General features: G+C 44.5%; 1 protein-coding gene across 4 annotated transcripts in view; it reads left to right on the forward strand.

The window, feature by feature from the left end:
• Positions 1–19,064, forward strand: part of MST1 (macrophage stimulating 1) — a 355,392-nt gene that overhangs the window by 119,674 nt on the left and 216,654 nt on the right. For all 4 annotated transcript variants that reach the window (XM_069206862.1, XM_069206864.1, XM_069206865.1 and 1 more), the window contains 3 exons: positions 2,827–2,939; positions 4,508–4,622; positions 8,308–8,444. In XM_069206862.1, the coding sequence (XP_069062963.1) occupies positions 2,827–2,939; positions 4,508–4,622; positions 8,308–8,444 (365 nt within the window). The remainder of the gene's footprint in view (positions 1–2,826; positions 2,940–4,507; positions 4,623–8,307; positions 8,445–19,064) is intronic.

The raw sequence follows: 19,064 nt of genomic DNA on the forward strand, positions 1-19,064 counted from the left end.
TGCAAGATGACCAGTCTTACCACAATTTTTGAAAACTATTGTCCAAGCAGGACATTCTTTATTGTTGGCAATGTGACCAACACACTCACACCTGAAACATTTCCCTGCAAAGGTTTTTTTCAATGTCATACTTTTACCACTTTTCCTGTCATTGTACATCATTGTGTTGTTCTGTACTGCCTTTACAGTAATGCCCTCTTCTTTTCCATTTGTGTCAGTACTAACACTGTCATTACGGATAACCTAATCGCATTTTCTCGAGTGCTCACACGTTTTTGCTGCACTAGAATTTCTTCTAAAGAAGGGTTGTCTTTTTGCCACATACTCTCTTTTACCTTTTCTAACGAGCAGCCTAACATAAACTGGTCTCTCAAGCGTTCTTCGGAGGAGTTCCCTATCATGCAAATTGAAGCAAGTCTCCGTAGCTCTGTTATATATTCTTCTGCTGATTCACCTTGACGTTGCATTCTTTTCCCAAATTGGTAACGTTTCAGAACTGTGCTCACTTTGGTCAAGTAGTGCGAGTCAAGATTTTTTGTTTTTTTATACATATTTCAAATTAATTGAGGCCTGCTGAATCACCATCTGATCAGGCAAGTTTTCAAGGACGTTCTGTCCTTCTGTGCCTAGACAGTGCATTAACAGAGAGGTTTTCAGTTTCCATGCTAAGATACTCTGGCGTAATTGTTAAAAACTTTCTTCCACTTCTGCCAAGGTATTGGAGGATCACCAGGGGATAGGAAATATGGCGCAGTGGGCACATTTTGACAAAATTACTTGTATAAATAATGTGCAGATAAAGCTTCTTCGTGAGGTGTACTGTGGTTACTATGAATAGTTACCTATGCGCAGACCCACAGTATATTAGAAGTGGGTTTTAACAGCAATATATTGTTAGCACGAGTTTTGCTTACTTCTGCGGGACCAGGAGCAAATTCAGGGTCATAGAACTGTGGATTAAACTCAATCTTTTGTTCTGGTTTGCGCACGAGACACACTGTAGGCTGATCTGTTTCGACTCGGCAACAAACAGTGCCCAACACAAATAATGTGATTTTTGGTGTGCGTATCACGGCTTGAGACGCACTGTAGATTATCCTTTGCTCGAAGGATCTGGCGTTGCGTACTGTTTATTGACCTCCTCTTGTCATGGAAACCAAGCGTACGCTATGCGCAGCCGTTTCCAGGGGCCTTTCCTCTTGCTCGCACGATGCGTTGTCGTCATGGAATGCGCATGCCCCCGCAGTGATCTCGTGCGGAGATGGTTTTGTACTGAGAGTCCTCGCGCACAGAAAACATCTGTTTAAAGTAAGAAATACCTCATAAACATGCAAGTTGTTTCTCCTGACACTCCGCTTTGCTTCTCCCTGCACTCCGCTCGTCCACCATAGCGATCCGTTGCAGCATTACGTTCTCGTGGCTTGTTAGGGCTTTACTAGCATGCTGCCTGCACATCACTCATCGCCAATGAGAAGTGCGCCTTCTAGTCAAGGAAAGTAAACGCTCATAACTCCGGCAGTCTAAGGTAGTAACAGGAACCAGCTTTATTCTTTGTCAATTCATCTAAGCCTCCTTCTTCCAACTGTCCTTCTCTCTTCCCCATGCATTCCTAACATTCTGGATACTCATCCCCAAGGAGACGAATCCAGCAATGCCTATGGCATTGCTTAGTTATCACAGTCAAAGCTTATTTGGGTACTCCAACTGGTAAATGATAGCAGTGTACTCGCGGTTGATGGGGACATTTGGTTGCAACCTGTTTGATTCCTTTGATCAGATATCTTGAGATATTGCATTTGATATCAGAGAAGTCTTATTTACATATAGCACATCACTGGACTCAAGCCCTGAAGAAGTCGTTTGGGTTAATGCCCTAAGACAAGAAACGTGTTGGCTATATTCAATTTGGATCATATCATCAGTTTATTTTGACTAACCAGAAACAACGGAGTAATGGAAAATACATTAAGTTGTTCTTCTACATACTACGGAGCAAAATGTACTGCCCAGTGGATTTGGGAGTTTCCATGAATAAACTCTAAAGAACTGGATACTATTAATGAACTGAATTTGTGATGTTTTTTTACACATGAGATAATATCAGGGAGGATAAATGTGATCGATTCATAAGTGATTGATTAATGAGTGCATCACAATTGTTTCTGTTTTTGTATGTGTTTACTTTGTGAACTAGTTACCACAGTCAACCTGCCCATATGAGTTGGATTACAAGGCTCCGCAATGTTGTGAAAAAACTGGTAGTTGCGGGGGAATGGTATGTTAGTAAAGAGGTATAAAAATAAAAAAAAACCTGGAAGAACCACAATTTTAATAATAACTATGCACCACACGTGGATGAGGGTAATTTGATTGATTGCTCAATCTGGGTGCTAAATCTGCCTATTGCCAGGCCATAGTTTAAGTGGATCACCATGTCTGTCTGCCAGCGTAGCACATTGCAGAGATATTTTGGAGCAAGGTTAGTTGTAGGGTCGCGGACAAACAGAAGGATATAGTTAGTGTACATCAAGGTCAAAAGGAGGCCATGCTGGAACCGTAGGCTGTGGTGCAGGTGGTTTTTCTGCGGCTGGATGCATGTTTAAATGGGGCTATTGGCATTTGCGTTGCAAAGGTGGGAGGTATGGGATGGGAGCTTAATTATGATTTTCTTTTCCACCACATTACCCTCCTGCCTGTCAGCACTGACACCTACTGTCAGACACTTGCAAACCTCTACTACCCAATAGTGATTTCTCACACGGCCCACAGACACTGCTGTTATTATGAATGTATCTTTTACATTAATTTGCTGGATTCAATTTACAGGTCCTTTAATTACAACTGGAAGACTCTTGCATGTCAAATGTTGCCGTGGACCCAGCATTCTACAAACACTCAGCTTAAGAGAAACGTTCACTATGACCTCTACCAGAAAAAAGGTACGTCTGAAACAGTTGCCATTAATTTTATCAAACAGCCTGTGCATTTCTCCAGCAGGATGACCAACGGGTGGTGGTGAGCTTCAAGGGGCCATCGGGTGTTGAGAAAAATGTAAGTCAAGACCAATGTGCAAAATAGCCATAAAAATTGAAACCTACAAAAATGAAGATCTAATTGTAACCATTAAATCAGTCAGCATTTCTATTATAATGTAAAAATAAAGGAAAAACTAACATTAAAAACATAACCTTTTGTGGCACTAATTTACTGTAAAAGGAGGATAGCCTGCCCCTTTTTTATTGCATATGTAGTAGGCGTGAAATAATGCAAATGAGTAGTGAGAAGATGCTTGTTCATACGGACCACTCTAAAAAAAAAAAAATTGGCACAGAAAAAGATAATGAAGAGAGTGCCTCTCCGCCCTTCGTAGAATATACAAAACTAGTTATTTTCAGACTATGGGATAGTTTTATTATCTTTGTCAGTGTTCAGCTGCAAACGTTTTACTCTACTGAAAATTATCTCTGACCATGTAAGGAATTTTAAAAGCATATGATTTCTGAAAGTGCTTCATCATGGTGACTAATTAGTCAGAAATTGCTCATTTCGTTTTTCACTTTCATCGTTTTAACTTAGCTGGTGATTTGATAAAATATTGCATCTAGGACTTGCCTAGTGCCTGAACAAGCTGTTATGCCCTTAAATGTCACATTGCTTTTGAGAACAAATAAACCTTTGAGTACCCAATTTAGTGCCCACCTGGAAATGATGGAAGGGTAATACGAAGCATGGGACTATCTTCCGGCACTCCCAAACCCTAACTTAAGGTTCTCGCATCTCAGTTAAAAAGAACTTGACACTTTATTTTGTTGGAAAAATATATTTTTTTAGTGTTTATTAATACATTTTCCCATTGTGTAACCTTCAGTGCCTTGCAGACAGTGAACCTTGCCATGGGTGCTGCTACACCCTACGCACTACAACATTGCCACCAGCTCTCTTATGAGCCGGCGACAATGCTGTAGGCTGTGTCCCACTGGGCCAGTGGGCGGAAACTGTTTCCACCCGCTGACCCAGTGGGAAACTTGTAATGGGGCTGACAGGGAGGCAGCCGCACTGGTGGCAACCTCCCTGTTGGAACTTCGGCAGATGGGCTTTTCCGGCCGCCAAATTCATTGACCCCATTGTGTATTTCAAGTGGTTGGATTTTTTGTCACTGTTAAGTGGGGAGCAATATTTATTTTCTTGGCTTTCTTTTGACTTTTTAATTCACTTTGCACACCTTAATGAAAAAAAAAAAAACTATTGAGGTAAATGTGTTTTTACAATAATTAGTAGTTATAATGATGTGGTGTTTTTAGTGCATCATATTAAAAGCATTCAGAACGATTTAGATTGATAAGTCAATAAAGAGGGAGTACGGTATGTAGAAATAGTGATATCTCTTGAAAACGAAAAATAAGAATTGATAAATATGGGAGGCAATTTTAAATTGTACTTGCTAAATGTCACATTTGGTTGTATAGCTTTGTGTTGTATGCTAAATTCCTGTGGTATGCTTTGTCAGATTATGTGCGGAGCTGTATCATTGGTATAGGAGAGAATTACAGAGGAACTCAGACCAGAACTGAGAAAGGGAAGACATGTCAACACTGGAGTGCCAGCTACCCTCATGATCACAGGTATGATGACAAGAAGACCCTTTTAGTAAATTGGCAAGGACAAAGACTGTCTGTGTATATGTTGTGGTCATATACGGTGGAAGGAATATTATAGCAATAATAGGGATGCTCATCTGGAGGTGAGAGGAATTATAATACCTCAGTTCTATCAGGGAACGTTTTGAATGTTGACAGACAACAACGGTGATGTGTGCTTACATAAGCAACAGAATTGGTAGTTACCTTTTTACACACAGTAATATGGCTATGTACAATGAAAGAGATGTATTTGTGGGTATGGGTCCTACGTGATTTCCTAACCTAAGATTTTAACTTAACACGCCCATGGAGTCATGAATCTGAGACAGAGTTAAACATATATTTCATGTGGCAGTGTCCCCTAGGAAAGGCTCTTCCCAGCACATCAAAAACACAGTTACGTAAAGAGCATACTCTATAACTGAGTTCTAGGTCAGTGCATTCAATGTAGTCGATTTATTATAATATATTTTAAAAGATGCAATATAGAATCAACAAAAGTGATTGCCTTGAAGGCTCTTAATGAATAGGGCACACAGAAGCAGTGCAAAATCAAAACAATGTAGAGTCCCATATTAGCAGTAAAATCTATAAGGAAACTGATGACATCTTTGGTAGTATCCAGGAAAGCTCTGTCTCACCCCCTAGATCAACTGTTTCTATGGGAAATCTTCTCTTTTAACAGAATGTAAAGTGCAAATGGTATAAGTAAAAGTATCAAAACTTAAGCAAATCACAGCAAAGTTTTATGAAACGTCAAATTGCCTTAGCACCTAAACACATGAATTTTGTACCCATTACAGGAGTATAGATTCTGCCCACTCTATGCTAATGTCATATGGCGATGGTAGGACAAACTAGATACATGAACAGTAAAGTATTATGAATGAAGAGGGCACAGTGGGCTAGCAGAAGATCCTTGTGAAAAGATACAGTGTTGTGATTCTGCTAGAAAGATTTAATCCAGAACAGCAAGAACAAAGCAAGTGGAAATAAGCATACCTGAATTTGCTTGACTGTGTGCTGCCAAAGCAATGAGCAGTAAAATGTGTAGGGGGAAAAAGACATCCCGTAGGAACCCGGCTATCTATGTAGTGTACCAGTGTAAGGGGACATTATGCAGATAGTCCAGGGCAATCCTTATTGGCTGACATAGGTTAAAATAATAACCCTAAAAGCCCTTTTTTTGTGGTAATGTGGGCAAGCAGTTCGACTTATCAGAGGATAGTGTTAAGCATGCATTGCACACACAGAGCCAGGAATTGATACACATACTCAAAGAAATGCTGTTCAAGTTATCAATTTTTAATCACAGTAAAATACACTTATACTGTAGGCTTCAATCAGTAATGTTATTCTATGAGAAAAAGGGCATATACTGCATACGGGTACTTTGCAATGACTTAAAGAGGGGCTCACGTCTCAAAGGTCTTATGTACACAGGGCCACCATTGGTCCACAGCAACTTGGGCTGGGGGACGCGTGTACAGTGGTGTTTTTTCCAGCAGGGGTCATGTCATGAAGACTCCTCACCGTTCTTGGTTCCTGCATAAAACAGGCTGCAGGTGGCAACTGGGGGACCAGTCTGGCCAAACCCAATGTGGGGTTCAGCTCTGAAGGGTTGCAGGACCTCGTTGGCTCCATTCAATCAATCAGGTATTTTAAAGCGCACTATTCACCCATAGGGTCTCAAGGCGCTGAGACCATTGGCCACTTAGACTTGGGCTGAGAGTCTTGGTTGCAGTGGTGCGCCTTGGTGTCGGGTTTTTTACAGTCTGGGGCCCTCAAGGTTCTTCTTGGGTACCACCAGGATCCAAACGAATAGCTCTGCTACTCCACAGGAGTTACTGGTAGTTCCTTGAAGTGCTGGCAGTGCTCCCAGGCCTTTGGAGGCAGAGCAGCTGCAGGACAAGTCGAGTTTGGTACAATTGTAAAGGTCAGCAGGCAAGCCAGCAGGGTTGTGGCCAAATCAGTTGCTGCTACTCGGTTCTTTCTTTCTGCGGCTCTTCTGTGTCCTCCTTTGCTTCAATGGATCTGAGCTCCTGGTGTAAGGGGACCACCTAAATACTGAATTTAGGGGTGTTAAAGGGAGTGATGGGTAGTACCCAATGGGCTACCTTCCCTTGGATCACTACACCTCGTATGTGACCATTACTGTGGGAAGTGGGCATACCCCTGTCCCAGAGTGCCTAATTCGACCACACACAAGAGGGTGGAGTTCCTATTTTCGTGTTCGCTTCAGTTAGCCTACCCTACGGATATGACTAGCCTGGGAGTGTAACACTACTCCTGACAATCTAATTTCCCACCTGTCCTGGTGCCAAATGGGCCTCAGGGCAAGGGGTGGCATCTCCCAGGACTGGAGGAAGCCAGGGTCGCATATCAGTGGCGACAGGGACTTTGAAGTCCCTGGCCTTGGTATGCCAACTCACTAGCCATCCTCCTGTAGGAGGTGTGAACACCTTCCTTCAGAGCAGGCCTTGTTTCCGGCCTCAGAGAGCATTGGGTTACCACCTGCAGGTCGTCAAAATCCTGCCTGTGGTGGCAGGCTGGATTGCACCAGTCAGCCAGCACACTAGGGGACTAGTAGGTTTCAGGGGATACCTCTAAGGTACCTTCTGGGTGTATGTATTGATAAATCCATCACTGGAATCCATGTGGGTTTATTAATATGAGGTGTTTATTAATGTGAGGTGTTTGGTACCCAACACCATAGGTTTCAGTGAAGCTATTATGAGGCTGTGAAATTCGTTTTGACCAGGGCCCAGTACGTACCTTTGGTACCTTCCCTGTTCACTTGTAATGTTCGAGAATTGACTTAGACATCACAGGAGCATATCTGCTCATGCAGATATGTCCACACATGTAGCTTAATGAGCCCTGCCTTAGGGCTCCAAGGTCTGCTGTAGGGGTGACTTACATATAGCCCATGCAGTGTCTTTGGCATGGCACACTGGAGTGTCATATTTTCATACATTGTTTGCACCATGTCATACAGTCTGCGATGGATGGCAGTATGTGTGTAATTTTGTGTGTGGGTCCCTTAGGGTGGCATCAGACATGCTGCAGTCCTTAGGTGCCCTCTTTTAGTACCCATTTCCTAGGTACCATGGGTACTATTTACTAGTGATTACAGGGGTGCTAAATTCCATGCTAGTTCTGTTACAGTTAGACTTTACTCGTCTAGGGGAACGAGCACTGTCATTGAGGTCTGATTGACAGTGCAATTAGGCCTGCTAGAGTCGAAAAACAGCATCTAGAAGTTCTAAAGGGGGACAAAGTGGTCCTACAACATCCATTTTTGAAAAACAGGAAAACACACTTCTGCATAAAATTGGAAAACTGTTTCAAAGGCATTAGCACAATATCGGTGTACACATGTTGCATCAGGAGTAAACCCACATTCTGCACGTTGTTAATAATGCACAAAAATCGTTAACAACGTCCCATCTGAGGGTGTGTATTGTTATGACAAAAAAGAAGAAACACTGACTTCTAGTCGGAAGGGTGGGAGTAGTTTCAAGATGATTCCTTTGGGCTGGTGAGAAAAATAATGTGCCTCTCTAAGAGTTGGGGCTTGTGTTGGCCAAAGTGGCTTCCTTCTTGAGGTTGAAAGCTTTCCTTCTGTAGGCTTCTTCCGTTCATGTCTTTTGCCATTTTTTCTCAGATATATTCCCAATGAAAAAAATGGCCTGGAGGAGAATTACTGTCGAAATCCGAACAAAGATGCTGGTGGTCCTTGGTGTTACACAACTGACTATACTGTACGACATCAGTTCTGTGGGATCAAACAGTGTGAAGAAGGTACACTTATGACCAATATGTATTCACATATGCAGATTTATGCTAGATGCTTTTCTGCAAAAGCTAGTACTGCCAATAAACCATGGAATGTCTGTAGAAGCCTGAAGAAACGGTTAGTATTAATTTTGTCTTCGAAAGCATTACTGACACATTCAAGACTGTGTGAAAAGTCAAATGGAAACTCAAATGTGAAAGGGAATGTGCTCAATTATGGTCAGAAAGCTGATTGAGTCTACTGTTACTATAAGACCAGGAAATTTAAGGGAGCGCTTTTTCCACCAAGTGGAGGTCTAGCTCAGTCAGGACCAAGAAATCCTATACGGTTTGGCTTGTTTATTTTTTATTTTTTCCACACAAGTGGTTGATTAAATATTCCTATCTTTTCTGAGGAATGGTTTCATAGTTCACCGTACTGCATATCAAGCTAGTTATGACAGCATGCATGTCCATGAGTTAATTCGTTGTGTCTGCCTGAGAGTCTTTTTGAGAATCAGTTCTATTTATAAGTGACTAGCTTATTGTGGTCTCCGAAGTCTATCAGGGTATGATGAGGCACCAATAAATAAGTTGGTGGGTCACCTTTGTGGTTTCAATATGGTTACTGGATGGATAGTGAGCCAACAGTATTAATGAAACAGTATTTGAAAAAAGTCTCATAAAACAAATTATTTTTATTTACAAATTTTGAACAGTGGAATGCAGTTTTTTGTGCAACCCCTAAAAAAGGACGGATACATAGCTGAAATGCGTTGGGGAGAAATTGTCATGATTAAATGGAGATTTGTTAAGTTTGTTAAATGGAGCTAAAATAGTGAAAAGAACAAGGTGGTTAAGGTCTGGTATGAGGGTCAGATATTGACCCTTAGAGTGGATTGTCAGAGATTGACACTGATGACTTGGATCACCTGGTTGGATCCAGAAATCGGAGATCTTCCTCACCATTCACTAGCTTGCAGCATCACAGAAGCTGACATTACGGTTTTCCTTTTTGACTTTATCTTCTTAGTGAAACATAACAGGGGAACAGACACTGGTGGTGTCTGCGGTGCTGTTGTACACATGATTATATAACACATAAATTTATGTTTCTATCCGCTACACCTACAGAGAACTTTTCTCAGCAGGGCTTGTAAGGGTTAGCAAACAATTACAGTGGTCAGTGGAGAGGCAAATTACAGAGCATACTATGTTGTGAAGCAATCGTATTCAGAGTTTAATGAATACTCTACAAGTCAGTTAATGAGGTGCATGTTGTATGGCTTTGGAGTTAGCGCTGATGACGGGGAGATGAGTTAAAAAAAAAAAGTGTTTATTAGTATTTTTCCAGATATAATTACACATACAGTATACAACGTTGTATACGGACCACTATAGCCGTAGACGTACAGTTGTAACATCAATATACACAGTATATCATAACATACCAATATACACAAACCGTTTCTGCTCCGTATAGTCTGGGTTAGAAACGTAACAATTTCTTCGAACAACCATTTTAATAATAACTATGCACCACGCCATGGATAAGGGTAATTTGATCCATTGCTCAATCTGAGTGCTAAATCGGCCTATTGCCAGACCATAGTTTGAGGATCACCATGTCTGAAAACACCTATTGTTTGACTGATATATGTTTGTGGTAAAACAATATTAAATATATTGTGCATTGCAGAGTAGGGATTCCTTTTACGACCTGGCGTGCAGTAATATTTGTACAATAAAAAAGGGCTTTAAAAAAACATAATCCCCTTAATGGAATACAGTACACATCTACTAGCAATGTTTGATGCCGGCCACACTAGAGTTGGGATTTTTAGAAGAGACAGAAGCAAGCGAGAACACTCCTTTTACTGACCGTTCTTCACATGTATTTTCCTTTACAGCAGTGCTTCACAAGGGTTCTAGAACAATGACCCATTTTTAGCACAACAAAGTTTCGTGACCCACGTAGCCTTAATGGACATGAGGTGTTTTTTTTTTAAAAAAATTTTTAAAGGTAATAACATTAATTGTTTTTGTATTCAAACAAGGCACTGTGGTGCATTTTGGACTCATATATAATATAAACATATATTGCAGTTATGTATAGCATTAGCACATCCCTAGGGCATTGGAACTCTCAACATGAACACCAAATTACATTACACAGGTTGGAGGTATTTTTATTTTAAGCACAGGCGATTAAGTGAGTTGCCCAGAATCAAAGTATGTTGAGCCAGTTCTAGGACTCCAGTCTGGTTCCTCAGATCCAGAGATGGCAGCTCTAGCCTTTAGGGCACATCTATATTTCTCAATTTATTTGTGAAAGTCATACACAAGTTGTATATTTGTGTATGTTCACACATAGTGGGCACATTTTCAGTTGAAATGTCTTTGTGAAGTAAAAGACGGCAGCATATGTAACTGGAAGGTTCACCCGGAGTCGTGCTTTGCAATACTTGGAAGGATGTCATTTAAAACCAGACTTACGAAAGCACCTTTGCTCTAGTGTACAAACCCTTCTAATCATTTTAAATATTACTTAAATATAGACCAGGACTTTTACGACCCACCAAAAGTCGGCTTGCGACCCACCAGTGGAGCCTGACCCACAGTTTGGGAAAGGGTGCTTTGCAGTACTGGTCAGACATGCTTGTAGAATGGAAATCAGGTGGGATGTGAACACATTCTAGTACCTCTCTATCCCATCAAGGCAGCTGTTGTTTTTATTTACTACTTCATTTGGAGCAGCCACAAGTCTTATCGAGCAGTATTGAATCTTCAGAGTTGTCGCACAGAGCACAGGAGGCTGACCAACATGGCAGACCCTAAGGAAGGCCGTATACTGCTAGGGAAAGATTAAGTACATATAGCAAAACTTATCCAGGTATTGAATATCATCTGCTCCGCACAAGGTAGCAGATTGAATGAAAAAAAGGAGAAAACGGGTGGAAGCGGAGACTGATTCTATCAGGAGCAGATTGGAGAGCGGGAAAGGGAAATGGATCTCAGACATGAGACTCTCTGATACAATTCCCCAAAGGGAGTAGGCGTCATTTAAGGATCACAAGAGGTCGCAGCTGATAGTCCTAACTTGCCTGTTGCCACCCTCGGGGTTGCTCTTGCAACCCTTGAAAAGCAGCTTTAAGGAGAAACCTGCTTCCAGATTCTATTTTGTGCTTTTATTATAAGGTTTGATATAGTGTCAAGTTTATTTAAATAAATGGGAGGTGTAATATTGTGTTAAAGTTTTGTTTTAAACGTGCAGATTCTGTTTAGGGAAAACACTGTAAAATGTGTCGCTCTTTGCTGGCTTAGTTTCATAATGCTTAAATCCTCATAATTCATTGTAGCCGTTAATAGTAAATTCCAACCTTTGAATTGATCGTAACACTGGGGACATTGGTGTTATCTTTCGCTGCTCAGGCTGAAGGTGTGAAACAGTCCAGGCCAGGCCGTGAGCCCTGCGAGTAGGGAACCTGAAGGTCAGGCCAACCAAAAGACACAGTTTTTGGCTGCGGGATCAGCCAGGAGCACAGATAACTTAAGGTTCTGAAAGCAGCCAGTACAATCCCAGGAGAGGCTGATATCAGAGAGGAGAAGGTCCAGACTACTGCCTGAAGGTGGAACGTTTTCAGTGCTCACTGACGTCAGTCATGCAGTGGAAGTGAGTTTCAGTGCTTGTGGCAGGCCACTGCACTGTTCACCTGTGTTTGAAGTGGGGTTGAAGATTGGCGATTAGGGAATTCAAAGTTGGAGTCAGGCACAGCAACCGATTGCATTCAACATTTGCTTTGAAAATTGTGTACAGAAATGTATAGGGGTGGTAGTTTTTGAGCAGCTCAGTATGAGGACTGCCAATTTTGCACAGCTCGGTTTTGGTGCTGCAGACATTTTGAACCACCTTGTATTGTGCACTACAGTGTGCAAAATACATTAGAGCAACTACAGAGTGTATAAAGCCGAGTATGAGAGATGCAAATCGTTTGGTAAGAAGAATGGATACACTGCAAACTGCTTTGTTTAAAAAAATAAAATAAAAAAAAAATCACCATCAGAGAAACACGTTTTTGACATATTGCTGACCATCTTCTGACCTATGACAGGGCAATAAATATAGGATGGTTGTAAGCTGGGCTTTAGTGAGATCTCGAACAGACTCCAGGCTGTTAAGCTTGGTGTTGTGGTCTCATTCTTTCTCACATATAGCTGGACGACTCTGTGCACAGTGTGCATTGCATAGATGTTTGTTATGGTATATCTTTACAGACAAATCTTAGGTCATAAAAGGAATCCTTAATAACATTTCATTTAAAGACTGCTTTGAGTTTGTTAAACACAAGTTGTGAATTGCTTTTTAGAATTAAGTATTTGCATATGCTATCAGGTGCACAACACGAAGTTCACAAAGTAGCTTACATTTTATAAAGCTTTCACTATGCACTGAATTGCCTCCCAGGGCCTGAGAAAGACTGGCTTAAATTGTCATCTTTGTACAAGCTGTAAGTAAGAATGTCCTCTTTTGTCTGATATAAGCAGTTTAGCCTAGCTGTCTGTCGAACAAACTATGCAAGATGTCTTGGGTTAGCATTCTGTTGCAAAGATCTTACCACATAATTAAAGCATAAAAAATACATATGGTATAAGTTTACCTATGCACTGGGCATATCTCCAGTGTGATCCATTTTATTTTTAATGAGGCTTTGTGATCAGTTTTAGAGATTCAACAGTTTCCATTTGATGACTGGTGGTGTTCCATATCAAGCAGAGTGTTTTTTGCAGGCTCGAATGTTGTGCTTGAGCATCATAGCAATCACTATAGTCTTCTGGTAGTACCAACGTTAAGCATGTTCGAGAATGCATTTCTGTATTTGGAAATATATTTATTGGTTGAAAAATAAATATTGACAGCAGTGTTTACAGTAATAGAGAAAATATATATAAACCCGCTTACGTTCATGAGCCATTCTAGTTTGTATCTGCTGGCGCTGCAATACTTAGTCCATGCTTATGACAGCTGTTCCTGCCCAGGAATACTGCATAATTGGAGCAGTTAAAACATAAGGTCAACCTGGAATGCATGTTTCTTATACAGAAGGATGTCATGCATAGCTTTGAGTTGAGGTGAACGCGACTCGTCCTGCCAGACATGTGGACCTTCCCCCACACGTGTCAAAATTCTTAAAAAAATAATTTAATACATTATCCTTTTAAGAAGGACATACATGACTGTGTGCTGGGATCCTGCTGACAAGGTCCTAGCACCAGTGTTCTTTCCCAAAAGTGTACCATTGTTTCCACATTTGGCACACATGTCCCTTGTAAAAGGAACATGTCGTATCAAGGGCTCTGTGACCAAGGAGGGTCCCTAAGGGTTGCAGCATATATTGTGCCACCCTAAGGGACCCCTCGCCAACCATATGCACACTGCCATTGCAGATTGTGTGCTGGTGGGGAGGAAAAGGTAAAGACTTCATGGCATCCCTCTCAGCGTGCCATGCCCACAACCCACTGCCTGTGGCATAGGAAAGTCACCCCCTAGCCTGCCTTACAGTCTAAGGCAGGGTGCACTATACCACAGGTGAGGGCATAGACACTGTAGGGGCATATTACTCATGCAGCTAAGTTCATTCTTAGACATTGTAAGTGCAGTGTGGCCATATTGAGTACTTGGGCTGGGAGTTTGTCATCAGTCAATCAATCAATACATTTGTTGAGTGTGCTACTCACCCGGTAGGGTCTCAAGGCGCTGGGGTGGGGGGTGCTACTGCTTGAAGAGCCATGTCTTGAGGTGCTTTCTGAAAGACAGGAGGTCCCGGGTCTTGTGTAGGTTGGTGGGGAGGGAGTTCCAGGTTTTGGCAGCGAGGTGGGAGAAGGATCTGCCGCCGGATGTGGTGCGTTGAATGCGAGGGACTGGTGCGAGGGTGAGGTCGGCGGAGCGGATCTGGCGTGTCGGGATGTGGAAGTTGAGTTGATCGTTGAGGTAGGCCGGTCCGGTGTCGTGGAGGGCTTTGTGAGCATGGATTAGGATTTTGAAGACTATCCTTTTGTTGATGGGTAGCCAGTATAGGGTTCTGAGGTGGGCAGAGATGTGCTCATGGCGAGGGAGGTTGAGGATGAGACGTGCGGAGGTGTTCTGGATGTGCTGGAGTTTTCTTTGGAGCTTGGCCGTAGTCCCCTCGAAGAGGACATTGCCGTAGTCCAGTCTGCTGCTGACGAGGGCGTGGGTGACTGTTCTTCTGGTTTCCATGGGGATCCACCTGAAGGCCTTGCGGCGCATACGAGGGTGTTGAAGCAAGAGGATTATATGGCGTTGACTTGCTGGGTCATGGAGAGAGAAGAGTCTAGTATGAAGCCGAGATTGCCTGCGTGGGTGATGGGTGTCAGGGTGGTCCCAGGGTGGTCGGCCACCATGAGTCGTTCCATGCAGACTTGTTGGGTCCGAAGATGATGATCTCGGTTTTTCCTGAGTTCAATTTGAGGTGGCTTGCTGTCATCCAATTAGCAATGGTGAGAAGTCCTGTGTGGAGGTCGTTCTTGGCAGTTGAGGGGTTCCTCATGAGGGAGAGTATGAGCTGGGTGTCGATGGCATAGGAGATCATGTTGAGGCAGTGGGGTTGGACGATGCTGGAAAGCGGAGCCATGTAGATATTTAAGAGGGTGGGGCTGAGTGAGGATCCCTGGGGGACTCCGCATTGGTCTTGGTGGCTTTTGACCGGTGTAAGGAAATGCCTCCTTGGCATGGTTACCCCCTGACTTTTTGCCTTTGCTGATGCTTAGTTATGATTTGAAAGTGGCTGGGACCCTGCTAACCAGGACCCAGCACCAGTGTTCTTTCCCTAAACTGTACCTTTGTCTCCACAATTGGCACAACCCTGGCACTCAGGTAAGTTCCTTGTAACTGGTACCCCTGGTACCAAGGGCCCTGATGCCAGGGAAGGTCTCTAAGGGCTGCACTAGGTCTTATGCCACCCTAGGGATCCCTCACTCAGCACATGCACACTGCTTCACAGCTTGTGTGTGCTGGTGGGGAGAAAATGACTAAGTCGACATGGCACTCCCCTCAGAGTGCCATGCCAGCCTCACACTGCCTGTGGCATAGGTATGTCACCCCTCTAGCAGGCCTTACAGCCCTATGGCAGGGTGCACTATACCACAGGTGAGGGCATAGGTGCATGAGCACTATGCCCCTACAGTGTCTAAACAAAACCTTAGACATTGTAAGTGCAGGGTAGCCATATGAGTATATGGTCTGGGAGTCTGTCAGACACGAACTCCACAGCACCATAATGGCTACGCTGAAAACTGGAAGGTTTAGTATCAAACTTCTCCGCACAATAAATGCACACTGATGCCAGTATACAATTTATTGTAAAATACACCCAGAGGTCATCTTAGAGATGCCCCCCTGAAAACATACCCGACTTCCAGTGTGGGCTGACTAGTTTTTGCCAGCCTGCCACACACCAGACATATTGCTGGCCACATAGGGAAAGTGCCTTTGTCACTCTGTGGCCAGAAACAAAGCCTGTACTGGGTGGAGGTGCTTCTCACCTCCCCCTGCAGGAACTGTAACACCTGGCGGTGAGTCTCAAAGGCTCACCCTTTTTGTTACAGCGCCCCAGGGCATCCCAGCTAGTGGAGATGCCCGCCCCTCCAGCCACTGCCCCCACTTTTGGCGGCAAGGCTGGAGGAGATAATGAGAAAAACAAGGAGGAGTCACCCACCAGTCAGGACAGCCCCTAAGGTCTCCTGAGCTGAAGTGACTCTTACTTTTAGAAATCCTCCATCTTGTGAATGGAGGATTCCCCCAATAGGTTTAGGGATGAGGCACAAAGAGGGTGTAGCCACCCTCAAGGACAGTAGCCATTGGCTACTGCCCTCCCAGACCTAAACACCCCCCTAAATTCAGTATTTAGGGGCACCCCAGAACCTAGGAAACTAGATTCCTGCAACCTAAAGAAGAAGAAGGACTGCTGACCTGAAGCCCTGCAGTAAAGACTGAGACCACAACTGCTTTGGCCCCAGCCCTACCGGCCTGTCTCCCAACTTCGAAGAAAACTGCAACAGCAACGCATCCAACAGGGACCAGCGACCTCTGAAGCCTCAGAGGACTGCCCTGCACCCAAGGACCAAGAAACTCCTGTGAACAGCGGCTCTGTTCAACCATCTGCAACTTTCGTGCAACAAAGAAACAACTTCAAGGACTTCACGTTTCCCGCCGGAAGCGTGAGACTTTCTACTCTGCACCCGACGCCCCCAGCTCGACCTGCAGAAAACCAACACTACAGGGCAGACTCCCTGGCGACTGCGAGCCCATGAGTAGCCAGAGTTGACCCCGCTGAGCCCCCACATCGACGCCTGCAGAGGAAATCCAGAGGCTCCCCCTGACCGCGACTGCCTGTAACAAGGGACCCGACGCCTGGAACCAACACTGCACCCGCAGCCCCCAGGACCGGAAGGAACCGAACTCCAGTGCACGAGCGACCCCAGGTGACCCTCTGCCTAGCCCATGGGGTTGCTCCCCGAGGAGCCCCCCTGTGCCTTCCTGCTTCGTTGAAGAGACCCCCAGGTCTCCCCATTGCTTTCAGTACAAAACCCGAAGCCTGTTTGCACTCTGTACCTGGCCGCCCCTGTCCCGCTGAGGGTGTACTTTCTGTGCCTGCTTGTGTTCCACCCCCCCCACCCCCTCCAGTGCCCTACAAAACCCCCCTGTTCTGCCCTCCGAGGACGTGGGTACTTACCTGCTGGCAGACTGGAACCGGTGCACCCCTGTTCTCCATTGAAGCCTATGTGTTTTGGGCACCTCTTTGACCTCTGACCTGACCGGCCCTGAGCTGCTGGTGTGGTAACTTTTGGGGTTGCCTTGAACCCCCCAACGGTGGGCTACCTTGGACCCAACTTTGAACCCTGTAAATGTTTTACCTGTGAACCTAACAATTACTTACCTCCCCCAGGAACTGTTGATTTTTACAGTGTGTCCACTTTTAAAATAGCTTATTGCCATTTTTGTCAAAACTGTACATGCTATTGTGATTATTCAAAGTTCCTAGAATACCTGAGTGAAATACCTTTCATTTGAAGCATTACATGTAAATCTTGAACCTCTGGTTCTTAAAATAAACTAAGAAAATATATTTTTCTATATAAAAGCCCATTGGCCTGGAGTAAGTCTTTGAGTGTGTGTTCCTCATTTATTGCCTGTGTGTGTACAACAAATGCTTAACACTACCCTCTGATAAGCCTACTGCTCGACCACACTACCACAAAAAAGAGCATTAGAATTATCTCTTGTTGCCACTATCTTACCTCTAAGGGGAACCCTTGGACTCTGTGCACACTATTTCTTACTTTGAAATAGTATATACAGAGACAACTTCCTAATTTTTTTTTACAGTTGCTTGTTTGGGTCTTCTTTACTTCTGTTTATCTTTCTGGGAACCTAAAGACTGCAGTCTCACACTAGCACTCCAACACACCTGCACTGTGCTCATCTGTACCACAGTGGAAAGTCATGGTCCCATGTCAGAATGTCTGCGGGGGGCGGAGTCTGGTATTTTAGAGCCAACTGTGTTATGTCTAGAATTATTTTGCCTTGGATGTGGATGTTATTGTGCTGCTATTTGTTCAGCATGCACCTGGAAATCCAGCTGCTGATCCTGGAGCCGCAGAACTGCCTGTTGCAACTGCTCAATCTCTTCATCGCGACTAGTTTCATGGTCCTCCAGCTATGACTGTCTCCCAAGCTGTTGTCACTGCGGGCCTCCTTGAGGTCCTATCTGAGAATCTGGAGGGAAACAAAGAGGGCCTCTGGGAACGGGCGATTCAATGGGGTCCTCCGTCCCCTGGGTTTCTGACATGGCATCTGGTCCCAGAGAAAATGATGGACCTCCTGAGTGCGAGCCGGTGGACTTGACGAGCATGTCCTTCAGCATACAATCAGTTTCCCTCATCCGGCAGCCATAGCCCATGGCTACTACCACCCCCTCCGCTAGAGGTGAAGGGAATGCTCACTGCTCCTCCCCAGTGCCTGGGGCTGTCTCAGCAGTGGGGCCCTGGTCCACCAAGGAGGTGTGAAACCTCAGGACCATGGCTGCTGAGGATTCCTTGTTCACTGGGACTGGCAGAAAGCAAAGCTGTCGAGGGCTGTTGTGACTCCAAGGTAGCTGGCCCGACCCTGATATTGGGTGGCGCCCCCAGCAGCTATATAGTCAGGCTGGTGTTGATTTCAAAGACCACCCAGCCCTTTCCGTACAGGTGCACTTTTCTCCCACGGGGTCAGCAGGGCCCAGAGCAGCCCAAGGGAGTCCAATCTGTGTTCTCATCTGCTCGAACCAGCCAGTCCTGTGGGACCAGGCCCCAATCATGCATCATTTCCAGACGAATTCTCAAGTCGGTGATGCTGGGATGACGCGTGCAATATCCAGCCCCCAAATCCGGACCTGAGACCCCCCAGCTGCATAGTGCTGTTGGGTGATGTCAGCTCTGTAAGCTGTCTTTCTGTCCAGACCCAGGATGTCACTAGCAGACCCACACCCCACCTGGGGAGCCCAGCTGTGGGGTCAGTTTTGGGGGGAGGGCCCCAACCTCACCTCAGCTGTCCCTCCAGCGGGACCCCCAGCTTGGCAAGCCAGCAGGGAC

The sequence above is a fragment of the Pleurodeles waltl genome, chromosome 9, assembly GCF_031143425.1.
Source record: "Pleurodeles waltl isolate 20211129_DDA chromosome 9, aPleWal1.hap1.20221129, whole genome shotgun sequence".
Lineage (NCBI taxonomy): Eukaryota > Metazoa > Chordata > Amphibia > Caudata > Salamandridae > Pleurodeles > Pleurodeles waltl.